We start from the raw sequence: 23,667 nt of genomic DNA, 5'->3' as shown, positions 1-23,667 counted from the left end.
CCTCCCTATCTCTGTAACCCCCTCCAGCCCCTACATCCCTCCCTATCTCTGTAACCTCCTCCAGCCCCTACACCCCTCCCTATCTCAGTAACCACCTCCAGCCCCGACACCCCTCCCGATCTCTGTAACCTCCTCCAGCCCCTACATCCCTCCCGATCTCTGTAACCTCCTCCAGCCCCTACACCCCTCCCTATCTCTGTAACCCCCTCGAACCCCGCTCCCTCCCTATCTCTGTAACCCGCTCCAGCCCCTACACCCCTCCCTATCACTGTAACCTCCTCCAGCCCCGACACCCCTCCCTATCTCTGTAACCCCCTCCAGCCCCTACACCCCTCCCTATCTCTGTAACCCCCTCCAGCCCCTACACCCCTCCCTATCTCTGTAACCTCCTCCAGACCCTACACCCCTCCCTATCTCTGTAGCCTCCTCCAGACCCCTACACCCCTCCCTATCTCTGTAACCTCCTCCAGCCCCTACACCTCTCACTATCTCTGTAACCTCCTCCAGCCCCTGCACCCCTCCCTATCTCTGTAATCTCATCCAGCCCCTACACCCCTCCCTATCTCTGTAACCTCCTCCAGCCGCTACACCCCTCCCTATCTCTGTCACCCCCTCCAGCCCCGACACCCTTCCCTATCTTTGTAACCCCGTCCAGCCCCTACACCCCTCCCTATCTCTGTAACCTCCTCCAGCCCCTACACCCCTCCCTATCTCTGCGACCTTCTCCAGCCCCTACATCCCTCCCTATCTCTGTGACCTTCTCCAGCCCCTACACCCCTCCCTATCTCTGTAACCTCCTCCAGCCGCTACACCCCTCCCTATCTCTGTAACCCCCTCCAGCCCCTACACCCTTCCCTATCTTTGTAACCCCCTCCAGCCCCTACACCCCTCCCTATCTCTGTAACCTCCTCCAGCCCCTACACCCCTCCCTATCTCTGCGACCTTCTCCAGCCCCTACATCCCTCCCTATCTCTGTGACCTTCTCCAGCCCCTACACCCCTCCCTATCTCTGTAACCTCCTCCAGCCCCTTCACCCCTCCCTAGCTCTGTAACCCCCTCGAACCCCGCTCCCACCCGATCTCTGTAACCTCCTCCAGCCCCTACACCCCTCCCTATCTCTGTAACCCCCTCGAACCCCGCTCCCTCCCTATCTCTGTAACCCCCTCCAGCCCCTACACCCCTCCCTATCACTGTAACCTCCTCCAGCCCCGACACCCCTCCCTATCTCTGTAACCCCCTCCAGCCCCTACACCCCTCCCTATCTCTGTCACCCCCTCCAGCCACTACACCCCTCCCTATCTCTGTAACCTCCTCCAGACCCTACACCCCTCCCTATCTCTGTAGCCTCCTCCAGACCCCTACACCCCTCCCTATCTCTGTAACCTCCTCCAGCCCCTACACCTCTCACTATCTCTGTAACCTCCTCCAGCCCCTGCACCCCTCCCTATCTCTGTAATCTCATCCAGCCCCTACACCCCTCCCTATCTCTGTAACCTCCTCCAGCCGCTACACCCCTCCCTATCTCTGTAACCCCCTCCAGCCCCTACACCCTTCCCTATCTTTGTAACCCCCTCCAGCCCCTACACCCCTCCCTATCTCTGTAACCTCCTCCAGCCCCTACACCCCTCCCTATCTCTGTGACCTTCTCCAGCCCCTACACCCTTCCCTATCTCTGTAACCTCCTCCAGCCCCTTCACCCCTCCCTAGCTCTGTAATCACCTCCAGCCCCTACACCCCTCCCTATCTGTGTAACCACCTCCAGCCCCGACACACCTCCCTATCTCTGTAACCTCCTCCAGCCCCTACACCCCTCCCTATCTCTGTAACCTCCTCCAGCCCCTACACCCCTCCCTATCTAAGTAACCTCCTCCAACCTCTACACTGCACCCTATCTCTGTAACCTCCTCCAGCACTTACACCCCTCCATATCTCTAACCTCCTCCAGCCCCTAAACCCCTCCCTATCTCTGTAACCTCCTCAAACCCCGACACTCCTCCCTATCTCTGTAACCCCATCCAGCCCCTACACCCCTCCCTATCTCTGTAACCTCCTCCAGCCCCTACACCCCTCCCTATCTCTGTAACCCCCTCCAGCCCCTACACCCCTCCCTATCTCTGTGACATTTTCCAGCCCCTACACCCCTCCCTAACTCTGTAACCCCCTCCAGCCCCTACACCCCCTCCCTAACTCTGTAACCCCCTCCAGCCCCTACACCCCTCCCTATCTCTGTAACGTCCTCCAGCCCCTACACCCCTCCCTATCTAAGTAACCTCCTCCAACCTCTACACTGCACCCTATCTCTGTAACCTCCTCCAGCCCCTACACCCCTCCATATCTCTGTAACCTCCTACAGCCCCTACACCCCTCCCTATCTCTGTAACCCCCTCCAGCCCCTACACCCCTCCCTATCTCTGTAACCCCCTCCAGCCCCTACACCCCTCCCTATCTCTGTAACCCCCTCCAGCCCCTACACCCCTCCCTATCACTGAAACCCCCTCCAGCCTCTACACCCCTCCCGATCTCTGTTACCACCTCCAGCCCCTACACCCCTCCCTATCTCTGTAACCCCCTCCAGCCCCTACACCCCTCCCTATCTCTGTATCCTCCTCCAGCCCCTACACCCCTCCCTATCTCTGTAACCTCGTCCAGTCGCTACACCCCTCCCTATCTCTGTGACCTTCTCCAGCCCCTACTACTCTCCCTATCTCTGTAACCTCCTCCAGCCACTACACCCCTCCCTATCTCTGTCACCTCCTCCAGCCCCTACACCCCTCCCTATCTCTGTAACCACCTCCAGGCCCTACATCTCTCCCTATCTCTGTAACCACCTCCAGCCCCTACATCCCACCCTATCTCTGTAACCTCCTCCAGCCCCTACACCCCTCGCTATCTCTGTAACCTCCTCCAGCCCCTACACCTCTCCCTATCTCTGTAACCACATCCAGGCCCTACACCCCTCCCGATCTCTGTAACCCTCCCCAGCCCCGACACCCCTCCCTATCTCTGTAACCTCCTCCAGCCCCTACACCTCTCGCTATCTCTGTAACCTCCTCCAGCCCCTACAGCCCTCCCTATCTCTATAAGCCCCTCCAGCCACTACACCCCTCCCTGTCTCCGTAAACCCCTCCAGCACCTACACCACTCCCTATCTGTGTAACCTCCTCAAACCCCGACACACCTCCCTATCTCTGTAACCCCCTCCAGCCCCTACACCCCTCCCTATCTCTGTAACCTCCTCCAGCCCCTACACCCTCCCTATCTCTGTAACCCCCTCCAGCCCCTACACACCTCCCTATCTCTATAACCTCCTCCAGCCTCTACACCTCTCCATATCTCTGTAACCTCCTCCAGCCCCTACACCCCTCCCTATCTCTGTAACCTCCTCCAGCCGCTACACCCCTCCCTATCTGTGTAATCACCTCCAGCCCCTACACCCCTCCCTATCTCTGTAACCACCTCCAGCCCCGACACCCTTCTCATCTCTGTAACCTCCTCCAGCCCCTACACACCTCCCAATCTCTGTGACCTTCTCCAGCCCCTACACCCTTCCCTATCTCTGTAACCTCCTCCAGCCACTACACCCCTCCCTATCTCTGTAACCTCCTCCAGCCCCTACACCCCTCCCTATCTCTGTAACCACCTCCAGGCCCTACACATCTCCCTATCTCTGTAACCACCTCCAGCCCCTACACCCCTCCCTATCTCTGTAACCCCCTCCAGCCCCTATACCCCTCCGTATCTCTGTGACTTTTTCCAGCCCCTACACCCCTCCCTAACTCTGTAACCCCCTCCAGCCCCTACACCCCCTCCCTAACTCTGTAACCCCCTCCAGCCCCTACACCCCTCCCTATCTCTGTAACCTCCTCCAGCCCCTACACCCCTCCCGATCTCTGTAACCCCCTCCAGCCCCGACACTCCTCCCTATCTCTGTAACCTCCTCCAGTCCCTACACCCCTCCCGATCTCTGTAACCCCCTCCAGCCCCGACACTCCTCCCTATCTCTGTAACCCCCTCCAGCCCCTACACCCCTCCATATCTCTGTAACCTCCTCCAGCCCCTACACCCCTCCCGATCTCTGTAACCCCCTCCAGCCCCGACACCCCTCCCTATCTCCGTAACCTCCTCCAGTCCCTACACCCCTCCCTAACTCTGTAACCCCCTCCAGCCCCTACACCCCTCCCTATCTCTGTAACCTCCTCCAGCCCCTACACCCCTCCCGATCTCTGTAACCCCCTCCAGCCCCGACACTCCTCCCTATCTCTGCAACCTCCTCCAGCCCCTACAGCCCTCCCTATCTCTGTTATCACCTCCAGCCCCTACACCCCTCCCTATCTCTGTAACCTCCTCCAGCCCCTACACCCATCCATATCTCTGTCACCTCCTCAAACCCCGACACTCCTCCCTATCTCTGTAACCACCTGCAGCCCCTACACCCCTCCCTATCTCTGTAACCTCCTCCAGCCCCTACACCCATCCATATCTCTGTCACCTCCTCAAACCCCGACACTCCTCCCTATCACTGTAACCTCCTCCAGCCCCTATACCCCTCCCTATCTCTGTAAACTCCTCCAGCCCCTACACCACTCCCTATCTGTGTAACCACCTCCAGCCCCTACACCGCTCCCTATCTCTGTAACCGCCTCCAGCCCATAGACCCCTCCCTATCTCTGTAACCTCCACAGGCCCCTACACCCCTCCCTATCTCTGTAACCTCCTCCAGCCCCTACACCCCTCCCTATCTCTGTAACCTCCTCCAGACCCTACACCCCTCCCTATCTCTGTAACCTCCTCCAGCCCCTACACCCCTCCATATCTCTGTAACCTCCTACAGCCCCTACACCCCTCCCTATCTCTGTAACCCCCTCCAGCCCCTACACCCTTCCCTATCTCTGTAACCCTCTCCAGCTGCTACACCCCTCCCTATCTCTGTAACCTCCTCCAGCCCCTACAGCCCTCCCTATCTCTATAAGCCCCTCCAGCCACTACACCCCTCCCTATCTCTGCAACACCCTCCAGCCCCTACACCCCTCCCTATCTCTGTAACCCCCTCCAGCCCCTACACCCCTCCCTATCTCTGTAACCCCCTCTAGCCCCTACACCCCTCCCTATCTCTGTAACCCCCTCCAGCCCCTACACCCCTCCCTATCACTGAAACCCCCTCCAGCCTCTACACCCCTCCCGATCTCTGTTACCACCTCCAGCCCCTACACCCCTCCCTATCTCTGTAACCCCCTCCAGCCCCTACACCCCTCCCTATCTCTGTAACCTCCTCCAGCCCCTACACCCCTCCCTATCTCTGTAACCTCGTCCAGTCGCTACACCCCTCCCTATCTCTGTGACCTTCTCCAGCCCCTACACCCCTCCCTATCTCTGTAACCTCCTCCAGTCACTACACCCCTCCCTATCTCTGTAACCTCCTCCAGCCCCTACACCCCTCCCTATCTCTGTAACCACCTCCAGGCCCTACACCTCTCCCTATCTCTGTAACCACCTCCAGCCCCTACATCCCTCCCTATCTCTGTAACCTCCTCCAGCCCCTACACCCCTCGCTATCTCTGTAACCTCCTCCAGCCCCTACACCTCTCCCTATCTCTGTAACCACCTCCAGGCCCTACACCCCTCCCGATCTCTGTAACCCTCCCCAGCCCCGACACCCCTCCCTATCTCTGTAACCTCCTCCAGCCCCTACACCCCTCGCTATCTCTGTAACCTCCTCCAGCCCCTACAGCCCTCCCTATCTCTATAAGCCCCTCCAGCCACTACACCCCTCCCTATCTCTGTAAACCCCTCCAGCACCTACACTACTCCCTATCTGTGTAACCTCCTCAAACCCCGACACACCTCCCTATCTCTGTAACCCCCTCCAGCCCCTACACCCCTCCCTATCTCTGTAACCCCCTCCAGCCCCTAAACCCTCCCTATCTCTGTTACCCCCTCCAGCCCCTACACACCTCCCTATCTCTATAACCTCCTCCAGCCCCTACACCTCTCCCTATCTCTGTAACCTCCTCCAGCCCCTACACCCCTCCCTATATCTGGAACCTCCTCCAGCCGCTACACCCCTCCCTATCTCTGTAACCTCCTCCAGCCCCTACACCCCTCCCTATCTCTGTAACCACCTCCAGGCCCTACACCTCTCCCTATCTCTGTAACCACCTCCAGCCCCTACATCCCTCCCTATCTCTGTAACCTCCTCCAGCCCCTACACCCCTCGCTATCTCTGTAACCTCCTCCAGCCCCTACACCTCTCCCTATCTCTGTAACCACCTCCAGGCCCTACACCCCTCCCGATCTCTGTAACCCTCCCCAGCCCCGACACCCCTCCCTATCTCTGTAACCTCCTCCAGCCCCTACACCCCTCGCTATCTCTGTAACCTCCTCCAGCCCCTACAGCCCTCCCTATCTCTATAAGCCCCTCCAGCCACTACACCCCTCCCTATCTCCGTAAACCCCTCCAGCACCTACACCACTCCCTATCTGTGTAAACTCCTCAAACCCCGACACACCTCCCTATCTCTGTAACCCCCTCCAGCCCCTACACCCCTCCCTATCTCTGTAACCCCCTCCAGCCCCTACACCCTCCCTATCTCTGTAACCTCCTCCAGCCGCTACAACCCTCCCTATCTGTGTAATCACCTCCAGCCCCTACACCCCTCCCTATCTCTGTAACCACCTCCAGCCCCGACACCCTTCTCATCTCTGTAACCCCCTCCATCCCCTACACCCCTCCCGATCTCTGTATCCCCCTCCAGCCCCTAAACCCCTCCCCATCTCTGTAACCCCCTCCAGCCCCTACACACCTCCCTATCTCTGTATCCCCCTCCAGCCCCTAAACCCCTCCCGATCTCTGTAACCCCCTCCAGTCCCTACACCCCTCCCTATCCGCTCTCTCAGCTGGATATAGAAGTTCTGGTTGCCAGGAAGGGCACTGTATAAATGGGAGTCTTATTTTCTTATCCTTCTGTCTGAGGGACTCCCAGACCCCTCCGACCCTGCAGCAGTGAACAAAGCAACAATGACCGAGGTCGTGCTTACCCGGGAGGGTTGAATGGTCAGCAGTGAGTGTGGTCGAGACCCCAGGTGTACTGACAGCTGTCACTAAAGTTGTGTCACTGAGCACCGTCATTGGTGTGGTCATTGTACCTGAGGGGAGAGAGAAGCAGTTAGGTGAGGTCAATTTAATCCTCCTTGTTTTCAAATCCTCCATGGCCCTCGACCCCGCTCCCTCCCTATCTCTGTAACCACCTCCAGCCCCTACACCCCTCCCTATCTCTGTAACCCCCTCCAGCCCCTACACCCCTCCCTATCTCTGTAACCCCCTCCAGCCCCTACACCCTTCCCTATCTCTGTAACCTCCTCCAGCCCCTACACCCCTCCCTATCTCTGTAACCCCCTCCAGCCCCTAAACCCCACCCCATCTCTGTAACCTCCTCCAGACCCCTACACCCCTCCCTATCTCTATATCCTCCTCCAGCCCCTACACCCCTCCCTATCTCTGTAACCCCCTCCAACCCTTACACCCCTCCCTGTCTCTGTAACCCCCTCCAGCCCCTATACCCCTCCCTATCTCAGAAACCTCCTCCAGCCCCTTCACCCCTCCCTATCTCAGAAACCTCCTCCAACCCCTTCACCCCTCCCTATCTCTGTAACCTCCTCCAGCCCCTACAACCCTCCCTATCTCTGGTACCCGCTCCAGCCCCTACACCCCTCCCTATCTCTGTAACCTCCTCCAGCCCCTACAACCCTCCCTATCTCTGCAACCTGCTCCAACCCCTTCACCCCTCCCTATCTCAGTAACCCCCTCCAGAACCTACCCCTTCCCTATATCTGTAGCCTCTTCCAGCCCCTACACCCGTCCCTATCTCTGTAACCTCCTCCAGCCCCTACACCCCTCCCTATCTCTGTAACCCCTCCAGTCCCTACACCCCTCCCTATCTCTGTAACCCCCTCCAGCCCCTACACCCCTCCCTATCTCTGTAACCTCCTCCAGCCCCTTCACCCCTCCCTATCTCAGTAACCCCCTCCAGAACCTACCCCTTCCCTATATCTGTAGCCTCCTCCAGCCCCTACACCCGTCCCTATCTCTGTAACCTCCTCCAGCCCCTACACCCCTCCCTATCTCTGTAACCCCTCTACTCCCTACACCCCTCCCTATCTCTGTAACCCCCTCCAGCCCCTACACCCCTCCCTATCTCTGTAACCTCCTCCAGCCCCTACACCCCTCCCTATCTCTGTATCCTCCTCCAGCCCCTACACCCCTCCCGATCTCTGTATCCCTCTCCAGCCCCTACACCCCTCCCTATCTCTGTAACCTCCTCCAGCCCCTACACCCTTCCCTATCTCTGTAACCCCCTCCAGCCCCTACACCCCTCCCTATCTCTGTAACCTCCTCCAGCCCCTACACCCCTCCCTATCTCTGTAACCCCTCCAGCCCCTACACCCCTCCCTATCCGCTCTCTCAACTGGGTGTAGAAGTTCTGGTCGCCAGGAAGGGCACTGTATAAATGGGAGTCTTATTTTCATATCCTTCTGTCTTAGGGACTCCCAGACCCCTCCGACCCTGCAGCAGTGAACAAAGCAACAATGACCGAGGTCGTGCTTACCCGGGAGGGTTGAATGGTCAGCAGTGAGTGTGGTCGAGACCCCAGGTGTACTGACAGCTGTCACTAAAGTTGTGTCACTGAGCACCGTCATTGGTGTGGTCATTGTACCTGAGGGGAGAGAGAAGCAGTTAGGTGAGGTCAATTTAATCCTCCTTGTTTTCAAATCCTCCATGGTCCTCGAACCCCGCTCCCTCCCTATCTCTGTAACCCCCTCCGGCCCCTACACCACTCCCTATCTCTGTAACCTCCTCCAGCCCCGACACCCCTCCCTATCTCTGTAACCTCCTCCAGCCCCTACACCCCTCCCTATCTCTGTAACCCCCTCCGGCCCCTACACCACTCCCTATCTGTGTAACCTCCTCCAGCCACTAGACCCCTCCCTATCTCTGTAACCTCCTCCAGCCACTAGACCCCTCCCTATCTCTGTAAACCCCTCCAGCCCCTATACCCCTCGCTATCTCTGTAACCCCCTCCAGCCCCGACATCCCTCCCTATCTCTGTAACCCACTCCAGCCCCTACACCACTCCCTATCAGTGTAACCCCCTCCAGCCCCTACACCTCTCCCTATCTCTGTAACCTCCTCCAGCCCCTACACCCCTCCCTATCTCTGTAACCCCCTCCAGCCACTACACCCCTCCCTATCTCTGTAACCCACTCCAGCCCCTACACCCCTCCCTATCTCTGTAACCTCCTCCAGCCCCTACATCCCTCCCTATCTCTGTAACCTCCTCCAGCCCCTACACCCTTCCCTATCTCTGTAACCCCCTCCAGCCCCTACACCCCTCCCTATCTCTGTAACCTCCTCCAGCCCCTACACCCCTCCCTATCTCTGTAACCCCTCCAGCCCCTACACCCCTCCCTATCCGCTCTCTCAGCTGGATGTAGAAGTTCTGGTCGCCAGGAAGGGCACTGTATAAATGGGAGTCTTATTTTCTTTTCCTTCTGTCTGAAGGACTCCCAGACCCCTCCGACCCTGCAGCAGTGAACAAAGCAACAATGACCGAGGTCGTGCTTACCCGGGAGGGTTGAATGGTCAGCAGTGAGTGTGGTCGAGACCCCAGGTGTACTGACAGCTGTCACTAAAGTTGTGTCACTGAGCACCGTCATTGTTGTGGTCATTGTACCTGAGGGAGAGAGAAGCAGTTAGGTGAGGTCAATTTAATCCTCCTTGTTTTCAAATCCTCCATGGCCCTCGAACCCCGCTCCCTCCCTATCTCTGTAACCCCCTCCGGCCCCTACACCACTCCCTATCTCTGTAACACCCTCCAGCCCCTACACCCCTCCCTATCTCTGTAACCTCCTCCAGCCACTAGACCCCTCCCTATCTCTGTAAACCCCTCCAGCCACTCTACCCCTCGCTATCTCTGTAACCCCCTCCAGCCCCTACACCACTCCCTATCTCTGTAACACCCTCCAGCCCCTACACCTCTCCCTATCTCTGTAACCCCCTCCAGCCCCTACACCCCTCCCTATCTCTGTAACCCCCTCCAGCCCCTACACCCCTCCCTATCTCTGTAACCTCCTCCAGCCCCTACATCCCTCCCTATCTCTGTAACCACCTCCAGCCCCTACACCCCCCCTATCTCTGTAACCTCCTCCAGCCCCTACACCCCTCCCTATCTCTGTAACCTCTTCCAGCCACGACACCCCACCCTATGTCTGTAACCTCCTCCAGACCCCTACACCCCTCCCTATCTCTGTATCCTCCTCCAGCCCCTACACCCCTCCCTATCTCTGTAACCCCCTCCAACCCCTACACCCCTCCCTGTCTCTGTAACCCCCTCCAGCACCTACACTCCTCCCTATCTCTGTAACCTCCTCCAGCACCGAAACCCCTCCCTATCTCTGCAACCCCATCCAGCCCCTCCACCCCTCCCTATCTCTGTAACATCCTTCAGCCCCTACACCCCTCCCTATCTCAGAAACCTCCTCCAGCCCCTTCACCCCTCCCTATCTCTGTAACCTCCTCCAGCCCCTACAACCCTCCCTATCTCTGGAACCCGCTCCAGCCCCTACACCCCTCCCTATCTCTGTAACCTACTCCGGCTCCAACACCTGTCCCTATCTCAGTAACCCCCTCCAGAACCTACCCCTTCCCTATATCTGTAGCCTCCTCCAGCCCCTACACCCGTCCCTATCTCTGTAACCTCCTCCAGCCCCTACACCCCTCCCTGTCTCTGTAAACCCCTCCAGCCCCTACACCCCTCCCTATCTCTGAAACCCCCTCCAGCTCATACATCCCTCACTAGCTCTGTAACCTCCTCCAGACCCCTACACCCCTCCCTATCTCTGTAACCCCCTCCAGCCACTGCACCCTTCCTATCTCTGTAACCCCCTCCATCCCCTACACCCCTCCCTATCTCTGTATCCCCCTCCAGCCCCTAAACCCCTCCCCATCTCTGTAACCCCCTCCAGCCCCTACACACCTCCCTATCTCTGTATCCCCCTCCAGCCCCTAAACCCCTCCCTATCTCTGTAACCCCCTCCAGTCCCTACACCCCTCCCTATCCGCTCTCTCAGCTGGATATAGAAGTTCTGGTTGCCAGGAAGGGCACTGAAAAAATGTGAGTCTTATTTTCTTATCCTTCTGTCTGAGAAACTCCCAGACCCCTCCGACCCTGCAGCAGTGAACAAAGCAACAATGACCGAGGTCGTGCTTACCCGGGAGGGTTGAATGGTCAGCAGTGAGTGTGGTCGGGACCCCAGGTGTACTGACAGCTGTCACTAAAGTTGTGTCACTGAGCACCTTCATTGGTGTGGTCATTGTACCTGAGGGTAGAGAGAAGCAGTTAGGTGAGGTCAATTTAATCCTCCTTGTTTTCAAATCCTCCATGGTCCTCGACCCCGCTCCCTCCCTATCTCTGTAACCCCCTCCGGCCCCTACACCACTCCCTATCTGTGTAACCTCCTCCAGCCACTAGACCCCTCCCTATCTCTGTAACCTCCTCCAGCCACTAGACCCCTCCCTATCTCTGTAAACCCCTCCAGCCCCTATACCCCTCGCTATCTCTGTAACCCCCTCCAGCCCCGACATCCCTCCCTATCTCTGTAACCCACTCCAGCCCCTACACCACTCCCTATCAGTGTAACCCCCTCCAGCCACTACACCCCTCCCTATTTCTGTAACCCCCTCCAGCCCCTACACCCCTCCCTATCTCTGTAACCCCCTCCAGCCACTACACCCCTCCCTATCTCTGTAACCCACTCCAGCCCCTACACCCCTCCCTATCTCTGTAACCTCCTCCAGCCCCTACATCCCTCCCTATCTCTGTAACCTCCTCCAGCCCCTACACCCTTCCCTATCTCTGTAACCACCTCCAGCCCCTACACCCCTCCCTATCTCTGTAACCTCCTCCAGCCCCTACACCCCTCCCTATCTCTGTAACCCCTCCAGCCCCTACACCCCTCCCTATCCGCTCTCTCAGCTGGATGTAGAAGTTCTGGTCGCCAGGAAGGGCACTGTATAAATGGGAGTCTTATTTTCTTTTCCTTCTGTCTGAAGGACTCCCAGACCCCTCCGACCCTGCAGCAGTGAACAAAGCAACAATGACCGAGGTCGTGCTTACCCGGGAGGGTTGAATGGTCAGCAGTGAGTGTGGTCGAGACCCCAGGTGTACTGACAGCTGTCACTAAAGTTGTGTCACTGAGCACCGTCATTGTTGTGGTCATTGTACCTGAGGGTAGAGAGAAGCAGTTAGGTGAGGTCAATTTAATCCTCCTTGTTTTCAAATCCTCCATGGTCCTCGACCCCGCTCCCTCCCTATCTCTGTAACCACCTCCAGCCCCTACACCCCTCCCTATCTCTGTAACCTCCTCCAGCCACTAGACCCCTCCCTATCTCTGTAAACCCCTCCAGCCACTCTACCCCTCGCTATCTCTGTAACCCCCTCCAGCCCCTACACCACTCCCTATCTCTGTAACCCCCTCCAGCCCCTACACCCCTCCCTATCTCTGTAACCCCCTCCAGCCCCTACACCCCTCCCTATCTCTGTAACCTCCTCCAGCCCCTACATCCCTCCCTATCTCTGTAACCACCTCCAGCCCCTACACCCCCCCTATCTCTGTAACCTCCTCCAGCCCCTACACCCCTCCCTATCTCTGTAACCTCTTCCAGCCACGACACCCCACCCTATGTCTGTAACCTCCTCCAGACCCCTACACCCCTCCCTATCTCTGTATCCTCCTCCAGCCCCTACACCCCTCCCTATCTCTGTAACCCCCTCCAACCCCTACACCCCTCCCTGTCTCTGTAACCCCCTCCAGCACCTACACTCCTCCCTATCTCTGTAACCTCCTCCAGCACCGAAACCCCTCCCTATCTCTGCAACCCCATCCAGCCCCTCCACCCCTCCCTATCTCTGTAACATCCTTCAGCCCCTACACCCCTCCCTATCTCAGAAACCTCCTCCAGCCCCTTCACCCCTCCCTATCTCTGTAACCTCCTCCAGCCCCTACAACCCTCCCTATCTCTGGAACCCGCTCCAGCCCCTACACCCCTCCCTATCTCTGTAACCTACTCCGGCTCCAACACCTGTCCCTATCTCAGTAACCCCCTCCAGAACCTACCCCTTCCCTATATCTGTAGCCTCCTCCAGCCCCTACACCCGTCCCTATCTCTGTAACCTCCTCCAGCCCCTACACCCCTCCCTGTCTCTGTAAACCCCTCCAGCCCCTACACCCCTCCCTATCTCTGAAACCCCCTCCAGCTCATACATCCCTCACTAGCTCTGTAACCTCCTCCAGACCCCTACACCCCTCCCTATCTCTGTAACCCCCTCCAGCCACTGCACCCTTCCTATCTCTGTAACCCCCTCCATCCCCTGCACCCCTCCCTATCTCTGTATCCCCCTCCAGCCCCTAAACCCCTCCCCATCTCTGTAACCCCCTCCAGCCCCTACACACCTCCCTATCTCTGTATCCCCCTCCAGCCCCTAAACCCCTCCCTATCTCTGTAACCCCCTCCAGTCCCTACACCCCTCCCTATCCGCTCTCTCAGCTGGATATAGAAGTTCTGGTTGCCAGGAAGGGCACTGAAAAAATGTGAGTCTTATTTTCTTATCCTTCTGTCTGAGAAACTCCCAGACCCCTCCGACCCTGCAGCAGTGAACAAAGCAACAATGACCGAGGTCGTGCTTACCCGGGAGGGTTGTATGGTCAGCAGTGAGTGTGGTCGGGACCCCAGGTGTACTGACAGCTGTCACTAAAGTTGTGTCACTGAGCACCTTCATTGGTGTGGTCATTGTACCTGAGGGTAGAGAGAAGCAGTTAGGTGAGGTCAATTTAATCCTCCATGTTTTCAAATCCTCCATGGTCCTCGACCCCGCTCGCTCCCTATCTCTGTAACCCCCTCCGGCCCCTACACCACTCCCTATCTGTGTAACCCCCTCCAGCCCCTACACCCCTCCCTATCTCTGTAACCCCCTCCAGCCCCTATACCCCTCCCTATCTCTGTAACCCCCTCCAGCCCCTACACCCTTCCCTATCTCTGTAACCTCCTCCAGCCCCTACACCCCTCCCTATCTGTAACCCCCTCCAGCCCCTAAACCCCACCCCATCTCTGTAACCTCCTCCAGACCCCTACACCCCTCCCTATCTCTATATCCTCCTCCAGCCCCTACACCCCTCCCTATCTCTGTAACCCCCTCCAACCCTTACACCCCTCCCTGTCTCTGTAACCCCCTCCAGCATCTACACTCCTCCCTATCTCTGTAACCTCCTCCAGCACCGAAACCCATCCCTAACTCTGTAACCCCCTCCAGCCCCTACACCCTTCCCTATCTCAGAAACCTCCTTCAGCCCCTTCACCCCTCCCTATCTCAGAAACCTCCTCCAACCCCTTCACCCCTCCCTATCTCTGTAACCTCCTCCAGCCCCTACAACCCTCCCTATCTCTGGAACCCGCTCCAGCCCCTACACCCCTCCCTATCTCTGTAACCTCCTCCAGCCCCTACAACCCTCCCTATCTCTGCAACCTCCTCCAACCCCTTCACCCCTCCCTATCTCAGTAACCCCCTCCAGAACCTACCCCTTCCCTATATCTGTAGCCTCCTCCAGCCCCTACACCCGTCCCTATCTCTGTAACCTCCTCCAGCCCCTGCACCCCTCCCTATCTCTGTAACCCCTCCAGTCCCTACACCCCTCCCTATCTCTGTAACCCCCTCCAGCCCCTACACCCCTCCCTATCTCTGTAACCTCCTCCAGCCCCTACACCCCTCCCTATCTCTGTAAACTCCTCCAGCCCCTACACCCTCCCTATCTCTGTAACCTCCTCCAGCCCCTACACCCTTCCCTATCTCTGTAACCCCCTCCAGCCCCTACACCCCTCCCTATCTCTGTAACCTCCCCCAGCCCCTACACCCCTCCCTATCTCTGTAACCCCTCCAGCCCCTACACCCCTCCCTATCCGCTCTCTCAACTGGGTGTAGAAGTTCTGGTCGCCAGGAAGGGCACTGTATAAATGGGAGTCTTATTTTCATATCCTTCTGTCTGAGGGACTCCCAGACCCCTCCGACCCTGCAGCAGTGAACAAAGCAACAATGACCGAGGTCGTGCTTACCCGGGAGGGTTGAATGGTCAGCAGTGAGTGTGGTCGAGACCCCAGGTGTACTGACAGCTGTCACTAAAGTTGTGTCACTGAGCACCGTCATTGGTGTGGTCATTGTACCTGAGGGTAGAGAGAAGCAGTTAGGTGAGGTCAATTTAATCCTCCTTGTTTTCAAATCCTCCATGGCCCTCGAACCCCGCTCCCTCCCTATCTCTGTAACCCCCTCCGGCCCCTACTCCCCTCCCTATCTCTGTAACCCCCTCCAGCCCCGACACACCTCCCTATCTCTGTAACCTCCTCCAGCCCCTACACCCCTCCCTATCTCTGTAACCTCCTCCAGCCCCTACACCCCTCCCTATCTCTGTAACCTCCTCCAGCCACTACACCCCTCCCTATCTCTGTAAACCCCTCCAGCTACTACACCCCTCGCTATCTCTGTAACCCCCTCCAGCCCCGACATCCCTCCCTATCTCTGTAACCTCCTCCAGCCACTACACCACTCCCTATCTCTGTAACCCCCTCCAGCCCCTACACCCCTCCCTATCTCTGTAACCCCCTCCAGCCCCTACACCACTCCCGATCTCTGTAACCTCCTCCAGCCCCTACATCCCTCCCTATCTCTGTAACCTCCTCCAGCCCCTACACCACTCCCTATCTCTGTAACCTCCTCCAGCCCCTACACCCTTCCCTATCTCTGTAACCTCCTCCAGCCCCTACACCCCTCCCTATCTCTGTAAACCCCTCCAGCCACTCTACCCCTCGCTATCTCTGTAACCCCCTCCAGCCCCTACATCCCGCCCTATCTCTGTATCCTCCTCCAGCCACTACACCCCTCCCTATCTCTGTAACCCACTCCAGCCCCTACACCCCTCCCTATCTCTGTAACCCCCTCCAGCCACTACACCCCTCCCTATCTCTGTAACCCCCTCCAGCCCCTACACCACTCCCTATCTCTGTATCCTCCTCCAGCCCCTACACCACTCCCTATCTCTGTAACACCCTCCAGCCCCTACACCTCTCACTATCTCTGTAACCCCCTCCAGCCCCTACACCCCTCCCTATCTCTGTAACCCCCTCCAGCCCCTATACCCCTCCCTATCTCTGTAACCCCCTCCAGCCCCTACACCCTTCCCTATCTCTGTAACCTCCTCCAGCCCCTACACCCCTCCCTATCAGTAACCCCCTCCAGCCCCTAAACCCCACCCCATCTCTGTAACCTCCTCCAGACCCCTACACCCCTCCCTATCTCTATATCCTCCTCCAGCCCCTACACCCCTCCCTATCTCTGTAACCCCCTCCAACCCTTACACCCCTCCCTGTCTCTGTAACCCCCTCCAGCATCTACACTCCTCCCTATCTCTGTAACCTCCTCCAGCACCGAAAACCATCCCTATCTCTGCAACCCCATCCAGCCCCTACACCCCTGCCTATCTCAGAAACCTCCTCCAGCCCCTTCACCCCTCCCTATCTCAGAAACCTCCTCCAACCCCTTCACCCCTCCCTATCTCTGTAACCTCCTCCAGCCCCTACAACCCTCCCTATATCTGGAACCCGCTCCAGCCCCTACACCCCTCCCTATCTCTGTAACCTCCTCCAGCCCCTACAACCCTCCCTATTCTGCAACCTCCTCCAACCCCTTCACCCCTCCCTATCTCAGTAACCCCCTCCAGAACCTACCCCTTCCCTATATCTGTAGCCTCCTCCAGCCCCTACACCCGTCCCTATCTCTGCAACCTCCTCCAGCCCCTACACCCCTCCCTATCTCTGTAACCTCCTCCAGCCCCTACACCCCTCCCTATCTCTGTAACCCCTCCAGTCCCTACACCCCTCCCTATCTCTGTAACCCCCTCCAGCCGCTACACCCCTCCCTATCTCTGTAACCTCCTCCAGCCCCTACACCCCTCCCTATCTCTGTATCCTCCTCCAGCCCCTACATCCCTCCCGATCTCTGTATCCCCCTCCAGCCCCTACACCCCTCCCTATCTCTGTAACCTCCTCCAGCCCCTACACCCTTCCCTATCTCTGTAACCCCCTCCAGCCCCTACACACCTCCCTATCTCTGTAACCTCCCCCAGCCCCTACACCCCTCCCTATCTCTGTAACCCCTCCAGCCCCTACACCCCTCCCTATCCGCTCTCTCAACTGGGTGTAGAAGTTCTGGTCGCCAGGAAGGGCACTGTATAAATGCAAGTCTTATTTTCATATCCTTCTGTCTGAGGGACTCCCAGACCCCTCCGACCCTGCAGCAGTGAACAAAGCAACAATGACCGAGGTCGTGCTTACCCGGGAGGGTTGAATGGTCAGCAGTGAGTGTGGTCGAGACCCCAGGTGTACTGACAGCTGTCACTAAAGTTGTGTCACTGAGCACCGTCATTGGTGTGGTCATTGTACCTGAGGGGAGAGAGAAGCAGTTAGGTGAGGTCAATTTAATCCTCCTTGTTTTCAAATCCTCCATGGTCCTCGAACCCCGCTCCCTCCCTATCTCTGTAACCCCCTCCGGCCCCTACACACCTCCCTATCTCTGTAACCTCCTCCAGCCCCTACACCCCTCCCTATCTCTGTAACCTCCTCCAGCCACTAGACCCCTCCCTATCTCTGTAAACCCCTCCAGCCACTCTACCCCTCGCTATCTCTGTAACCCCCTCCAGCCCCTACATCCCGCCCTATCTCTGTATCCTCCTCCAGTCCCTACACCCCTCCCTATCTCTGTAACCCCCTCCAGCCACTACACCCCTCCCTATCTCTGTAACCCCCTCCAGCCCCTACACCCCTCCCTATCTCTGTATCCTCCTCCAGCCCCTACACCACTCCCTATCTCTGTAACACCCTCCAGCCCCTACACCTCTCCCTATCTCTGTAACCCCCTCCAGCCCCTACACCCCTCCCTATCTCTGTAACCCCCTCCAGCCACTACACCCCTCCCTATCTCTGTAACCCCCTCCAGCCCCTACACCCCTCCCTATCTCTGTAACCTCCTCCAGCCCCTACATCCCTCCCTATCTCTGTAACCACCTCCAGCCCCTACACCCCTCCCTATCTCTGTAACCTCCTCCAGCCACGACACCCCTCCCTATGTCTGTAACCTCCTCCAGACCCCTACACCCCTCCCTATCTCTGTATCCTCCTCCAGCCCCTACACCCCTCCCTATCTCTGTAACCCCCTCCAACCCCTACACCCCTCCCTGTCTCTGTAACCCCCTCCAGCACCTACACTCCTCCCTATCTCTGTAACCTCCTCCAGCACCGAAACCCCTCCCTATCTCTGCAACCCCATCCAGCCCCTCCACCCCTCCCTATCTCTGTAACATCCTTCAGCCCCTACACCCCTCCCTATCTCAGAAACCTCCTCCAGCCCCTTCACCCCTTCCTATCTCTGTAACCTCCTCCAGCCCCTACAACCCTCCCTATCTCTGGAACCCGCTCCAGCCCCTACACCCCTCCCTATCTCTGTAACCTACTCCGGCTCCTACACCTGTCCCTATCTCAGTAACCCCCTCCAGAACCTACCCCTTCCCTATATCTGTAGCCTCCTCCAGCCCCTACACCCGTCCCTATCTCTGTAACCTCCTCCAGCCCCTACACCCCTCCCTGTCTCTGTAAACCCCTCCAGCCCCTACACCCCTCCCTATCTCTGAAACCCCCTCCAGCTCATACATCCCTCACTAGCTCTGTAACCTCCTCCAGCCCCTTCACCCCTCCCTATCTCTGTAACCCCCTCCAGCCCCTACACCCCTCCCTATTTCTGTAAACTCCTCCAGCCCCTACACCCCTCGCTATCCCTGTCACCCTTCCAGCCCCTTCACCCCTCCCTATCTCTGTGACCCCCTCCAGCCCCTACACACCTCCCTATCTCTGTAACCCCCTCCAGCCCCTACACCCCTCCCTATCCGCTCTCTCAGCTGGATATAGAAGTTCTGGTTGCCAGGAAGGGCACTAAAAAAATGTGAGTCTTATTTTCTTATCCTTCTGTCTGAGGGACTCCCAGACCCCTCCGACCCTGCAGCAGTGAACAAAGCAACAATGACCGAGGTCGTGCTTACCCGGGAGGGTTGAATGGTCAGCAGTGAGTGTGGTCGTGACCCCAGGTGTACTGACAGCTGTCACTAAAGTTGTGTCACTGAGCACCTTCATTGGTGTGGTCATTGTACCTGAGGGGAGAGAGAAGCAGTTAGGTGAGGTCAATTTAATCCTCCATGTTTTCAAATCCTCCATGGCCCTCGAACCCCGATCCCTCCCTATCTCTGTAACCTCCTCCAGCCCCTACAACCCTCCCTATCTCTGGAACCCGCTCCAGCCCCTACACCCCTCCCTATCTCTGTAACCTACTCCGGCTCCTACACCTGTCCCTATCTCAGTAACCCCCTCCAGAACCTACCCCTTCCCTATATCTGTAGCCTCCTCCAGACCCCTACACCCCTCCCTATCTCTGTAACCTCCTCCAGCCCCTACACCTCTCACTATCTCTGTAACCTCCTCCAGCCCCTACACCTCTCACTATCTCTGTAACCTCCTCCAGCCCCTGCACCCCTCCCTATCTCTGTAACCTCCTCCAGCCCCTACACCCCTCCCTATCTCTGTAACCTCCTCCAGACCCCTACACCCTTCCCTATCTTTGTAACCCCCTCCAGCCCCTACACCCCTCCCTATCTCTGTAACCTCCTCCAGCCCCTACACCCCTCCCTATCTCTGCGACCTTCTCCAGCCCCTACATCCCTCCCTATCTCTGTGACCTTCTCCAGCCCCTACACCCCTCCCTATCTCTGTAACCTCCTCCAGCCGCTACACCCCTCCCTATCTCTGTAACCCCCTCCAGCCCCTACACCCTTCCCTATCTCTGTAACCTCCTCCAGCCCCTTCACCCCTCCCTAGCTCTGTAATCACCTCCAGCCCCTACACCCCTCCCTATCTGTGTAACCACCTCCAGCCCCGACACACCTCCCTATCTCTGTAACCTCCTCCAGCCCCTACACCCCTCCCTATCTCTGTAACGTCCTCCAGCCCCTACACCCCTCCCTATCTAAGTAACCTCCTCCAACCTCTACACTGCACCCTATCTCTGTAACCTCCTCCAGCACTTACACCCCTCCATATCTCTAACCTCCTCCAGCCCCTAAACCCCTCCCTATCTCTGTAACCTCCTCAAACCCCGACACTCCTCCCTATCTCTGTAACCCCCTCCAGCCCCTACACCCCTCCCTATCTCTGTAACCTCCTCCAGCCCCTACACCCCTCCCTATCTCTGTAACCCCCTCCAGCCCCTACACCCCTCCCTATCTCTGTGACATTTTCCAGCCCCTACACCCCTCCCTAACTCTGTAACCCCCTCCAGCCCCTACACCCCCTCCCTAACTCTGTAACCCCCTCCAGCCCCTACACCCCTCCCTATCTCTGTAACCTCCTCCAGCCCCTACACCCCTCCCGATCTCTGTAACCCCCTCCAGCCCCTACACCCCTCCCGATCTCTGCAACCCCCTCCAGCCCCGACACCCCTCCCTATCTCCGTAACCTCCTCCAGTCCCTACACCCCTCCCTAACTCTGTAACCCCCTCCAGCCCCTACACCCCTCCCTATCTCTGTAACCTCCTCCAGCCCCTACACCCCTCCCGATCTCTGTAACCCCCTCCAGCCGCGACACTCCTCCCTATCTCTGTAACCTCCTCCAGCCCCTACAGCCCTCCCTATCTCTGTTATCACCTCCAGCCCCTGCACCCCTCCCAATCTCTGTAACCTCCTCCAGCCCCTACACCCATCCATATCTCTGTCACCTCCTCAAACCCTGACACTCCTCCCTATCTCTGTAACCTCCTCCAGCCCCTATACCCCTCCCTATCTCTGTAAACTCCTCCAGCCCCTACACCACTCCCTATCTGTGTAACCACCTCCAGCCCCTACACCCCTCCCTATCTCTGTAACCTCCTCCAGCCCCTACACCCCTCCCTATCTCTGTAACCTCCACAGGCCCCTACACCCCTCCCTATCTCTGTAACCTCCTCCAGCCCCTACACCCCTCCCTATCTCTGTAACCTCCTCCAGACCCTACACCCCTCCCTATCTCTGTAACCTCCTCCAGCCCCTACACACCTCCCTATCTAAGTAACCTCCTCCAACCTCTACACTGCACCCTATCTCTGTAACCTCCTCCAGCCCCTACACCCCTCCATATCTCTGTAACCTCCTACAGCCCCTACACCCCTCCCTATCTCTGTAACCCCCTCCAGCCCCTACACCCCTCCCTATCTCTGTAACCCCCTCCAGCCCCTACACCCCTCCCTATCTCTGTAACCCCCTCCAGCCCCTACACCCCTCCCTATCACTGAAACCCCCTCCAGCCTCTACACCCCTCCCGATCTCTGTTACCACCTCCAGCCCCTACACCCCTCCCTATCTCTGTAACCCCCTCCAGCCCCTACACCCCTCCCTATCTCTGTATCCTCCTCCAGCCCCTACACCCCTCCCTATCTCTGTAACCTCGTCCAGTCGCTACACCCCTCCCTATCTCTGTGACCTTCTCCAGCCCCTACACCTCTCCCTATCTCTGTAACCTCCTCCAGCCACTACACCCCTCCCTATCTCTGTCACCTCCTCCAGCCCCTACACCCCTCCCTATCTCTGTAAACACCTCCAGGCCCTACATCTCTCCCTATCTCTGTAACCACCTCCAGCCCCTACATCCCTCCCTATCTCTGTAACCTCCTCCAGCCCCTACACCCCTCGCTATCTCTGTAACCTCCTCCAGCCCCTACACCTCTCCCTATCTCTGTAACCACATCCAGGCCCTACACCCCTCCCGATCTCTGTAACCCTCCCCAGCCCCGACACCCCTCCCTATCTCTGTAACCTCCTCCAGCCCCTACACCTCTCGCTATCTCTGTAACCTCCTCCAGCCCCTACAGCCCTCCCTATCTCGATAAGCCCCTCCAGCCACGACACCCCTCCCTGTCTCCGTAAACCCCTCCAGCACCTACACCACTCCCTATCTGTGTAACCTCCTCAAACCCCGACACACCTCCCTATCTCTGTAACCCCCTCCAGCCCCTACACCCCTCCCTATCTCTGTAACCCCCTCCAGCCCCTACACCCTCCCTATCTCTGTAACCCCCTCCAGCCCCTACACACCTCCCTATCTCTATAACCTCCTCCAGCCTCTACACCTCTCCATATCTCTGTAACCTCCTCCAGCCCCTACACCCCTCCCTATCTCTGTAACCTCCTCCAGCCGCTACACCCCTCCCTATCTCTGTAACCACCTCCAGCCCCGACACCCTTCTCATCTCTGTAACCTCCTCCAGCCCCTACACACCTCCCAATCTCTGTGACCTTCTCCAGCCCCTACACCCTTCCCTATCTCTGTAACCTCCTCCAGCCACTACACCCCTCCCTATCTCTGTAACCTCCTCCAGCCCCTACACCCCTCCCTATCTCTGTAACCACCTCCAGGCCGTACACATCTCCCTATCTCTGTAACCACCTCCAGCCCCTACACCCCTCCCTATCTCTGTAACCCCCTCCAGCCCCTACACCCCTCCCTATCTCTGTGACTTTTTCCAGCCCCTACACCCCTCCCTAACTCTGTAACCCCCTCCAGCCCCTACACCCCCTCCCTAACTCTGTAACCCCCTCCAGCCCCTACACCCCTCCCTATCTCTGTAACCTCCTCCAGCCCCTACACCCCTCCCGATCTCTGTAACCCCCTCCAGCCCCGACACTCCTCCCTATCTCTGTAACCTCCTCCAGTCCCTACACCCCTCCCGATCTCTGTAACCCCCTCCAGCCCCGACACTCCTCCCTATCTCTGTAACCCCCTCCAGCCCCTACACCCCTCCATATCTCTGTAACCTCCTCCAGCCCCTACACCCCTCCCGATCTCTGTAACCCCCTCCAGCCCCGACACCCCTCCCTATCTCCGTAACCTCCTCCAGTCCCTACACCCCTCCCTAACTCTGTAACCCCCTCCAGCCCCTACACCCCTCCCTATCTCTGTAACCTCCTCCAGCCCCTACACCCCTCCCGATCTCTGTAACCCCCTCCAGCCCCGACACTCCTCCCTATCTCTGCAACCTCCTCCAGCCCCTACAGCCCTCCCTATCTCTGTTATCAACTTCAGCCCCTACACCCCTCCCTATCTCTGTAACCTCCTCCAGCCCCTACACCCATCCATATCTCTGTCACCTCCTCAAACCCCGACACTCCTCCCTATCTCTGTAACCACCTGCAGCCCCTACACCCCTCCCTATCTCTGTAACCTCCTCCAGCCCCTACACCCATCCATATCTCTGTCACCTCCTCAAACCCCGACACTCCTCCCTATCACTGTAACCTCCTCCAGCCCCTATACCCCTCCCTATCTCTGTAAACTCCTCCAGCCCCTACACCACTCCCTATCTGTGTAACCACCTCCAGCCCCTACACCCCTCCCTATCTCTGTAACCTCCTCCAGCCCATAGACCCCTCCCTATCTCTGTAACCTCCACAGGCCCCTACACCCCTCCCTATCTCTGTAACCTCCTCCAGCCCCTACA

At 58.0% G+C, this 23,667-nt stretch overlaps 1 protein-coding gene across 4 annotated transcripts in view; it reads right to left on the bottom strand.

The window, feature by feature from the left end:
* LOC139245656 (hepatitis A virus cellular receptor 1-like) overlaps positions 1 to 23,667 on the bottom strand; it is a 96,141-nt gene that overhangs the window by 52,429 nt on the left and 20,045 nt on the right. Inside the window, exons 1-4 of one of the 4 annotated variants that reach the window (XM_070871237.1) lie at positions 15,161 to 15,270; positions 13,742 to 13,849; positions 12,171 to 12,278; positions 11,266 to 11,373 (exon numbers count right to left, since the gene is read on the bottom strand). In XM_070871237.1, coding sequence (XP_070727338.1) covers positions 11,266 to 11,373; positions 12,171 to 12,278; positions 13,742 to 13,849; positions 15,161 to 15,263 — 427 coding nt within the window. In that variant the 5' untranslated portion in view covers positions 15,264 to 15,270. Of the gene's footprint in view, positions 1 to 11,265; positions 11,374 to 12,170; positions 12,279 to 13,741; positions 13,850 to 15,160; positions 15,271 to 19,188; positions 19,297 to 23,667 lie in introns of those variants that run through there. The other 3 variants (XR_011590043.1, XR_011590042.1, XM_070871238.1) reach the window with 3 other exon arrangements.

This window comes from Pristiophorus japonicus, unplaced genomic scaffold, assembly GCF_044704955.1.
Source record: "Pristiophorus japonicus isolate sPriJap1 unplaced genomic scaffold, sPriJap1.hap1 HAP1_SCAFFOLD_228, whole genome shotgun sequence".
Lineage (NCBI taxonomy): Eukaryota > Metazoa > Chordata > Chondrichthyes > Pristiophoridae > Pristiophorus > Pristiophorus japonicus.
This window is presented reverse-complemented; position numbering and strand designations above follow the sequence as displayed.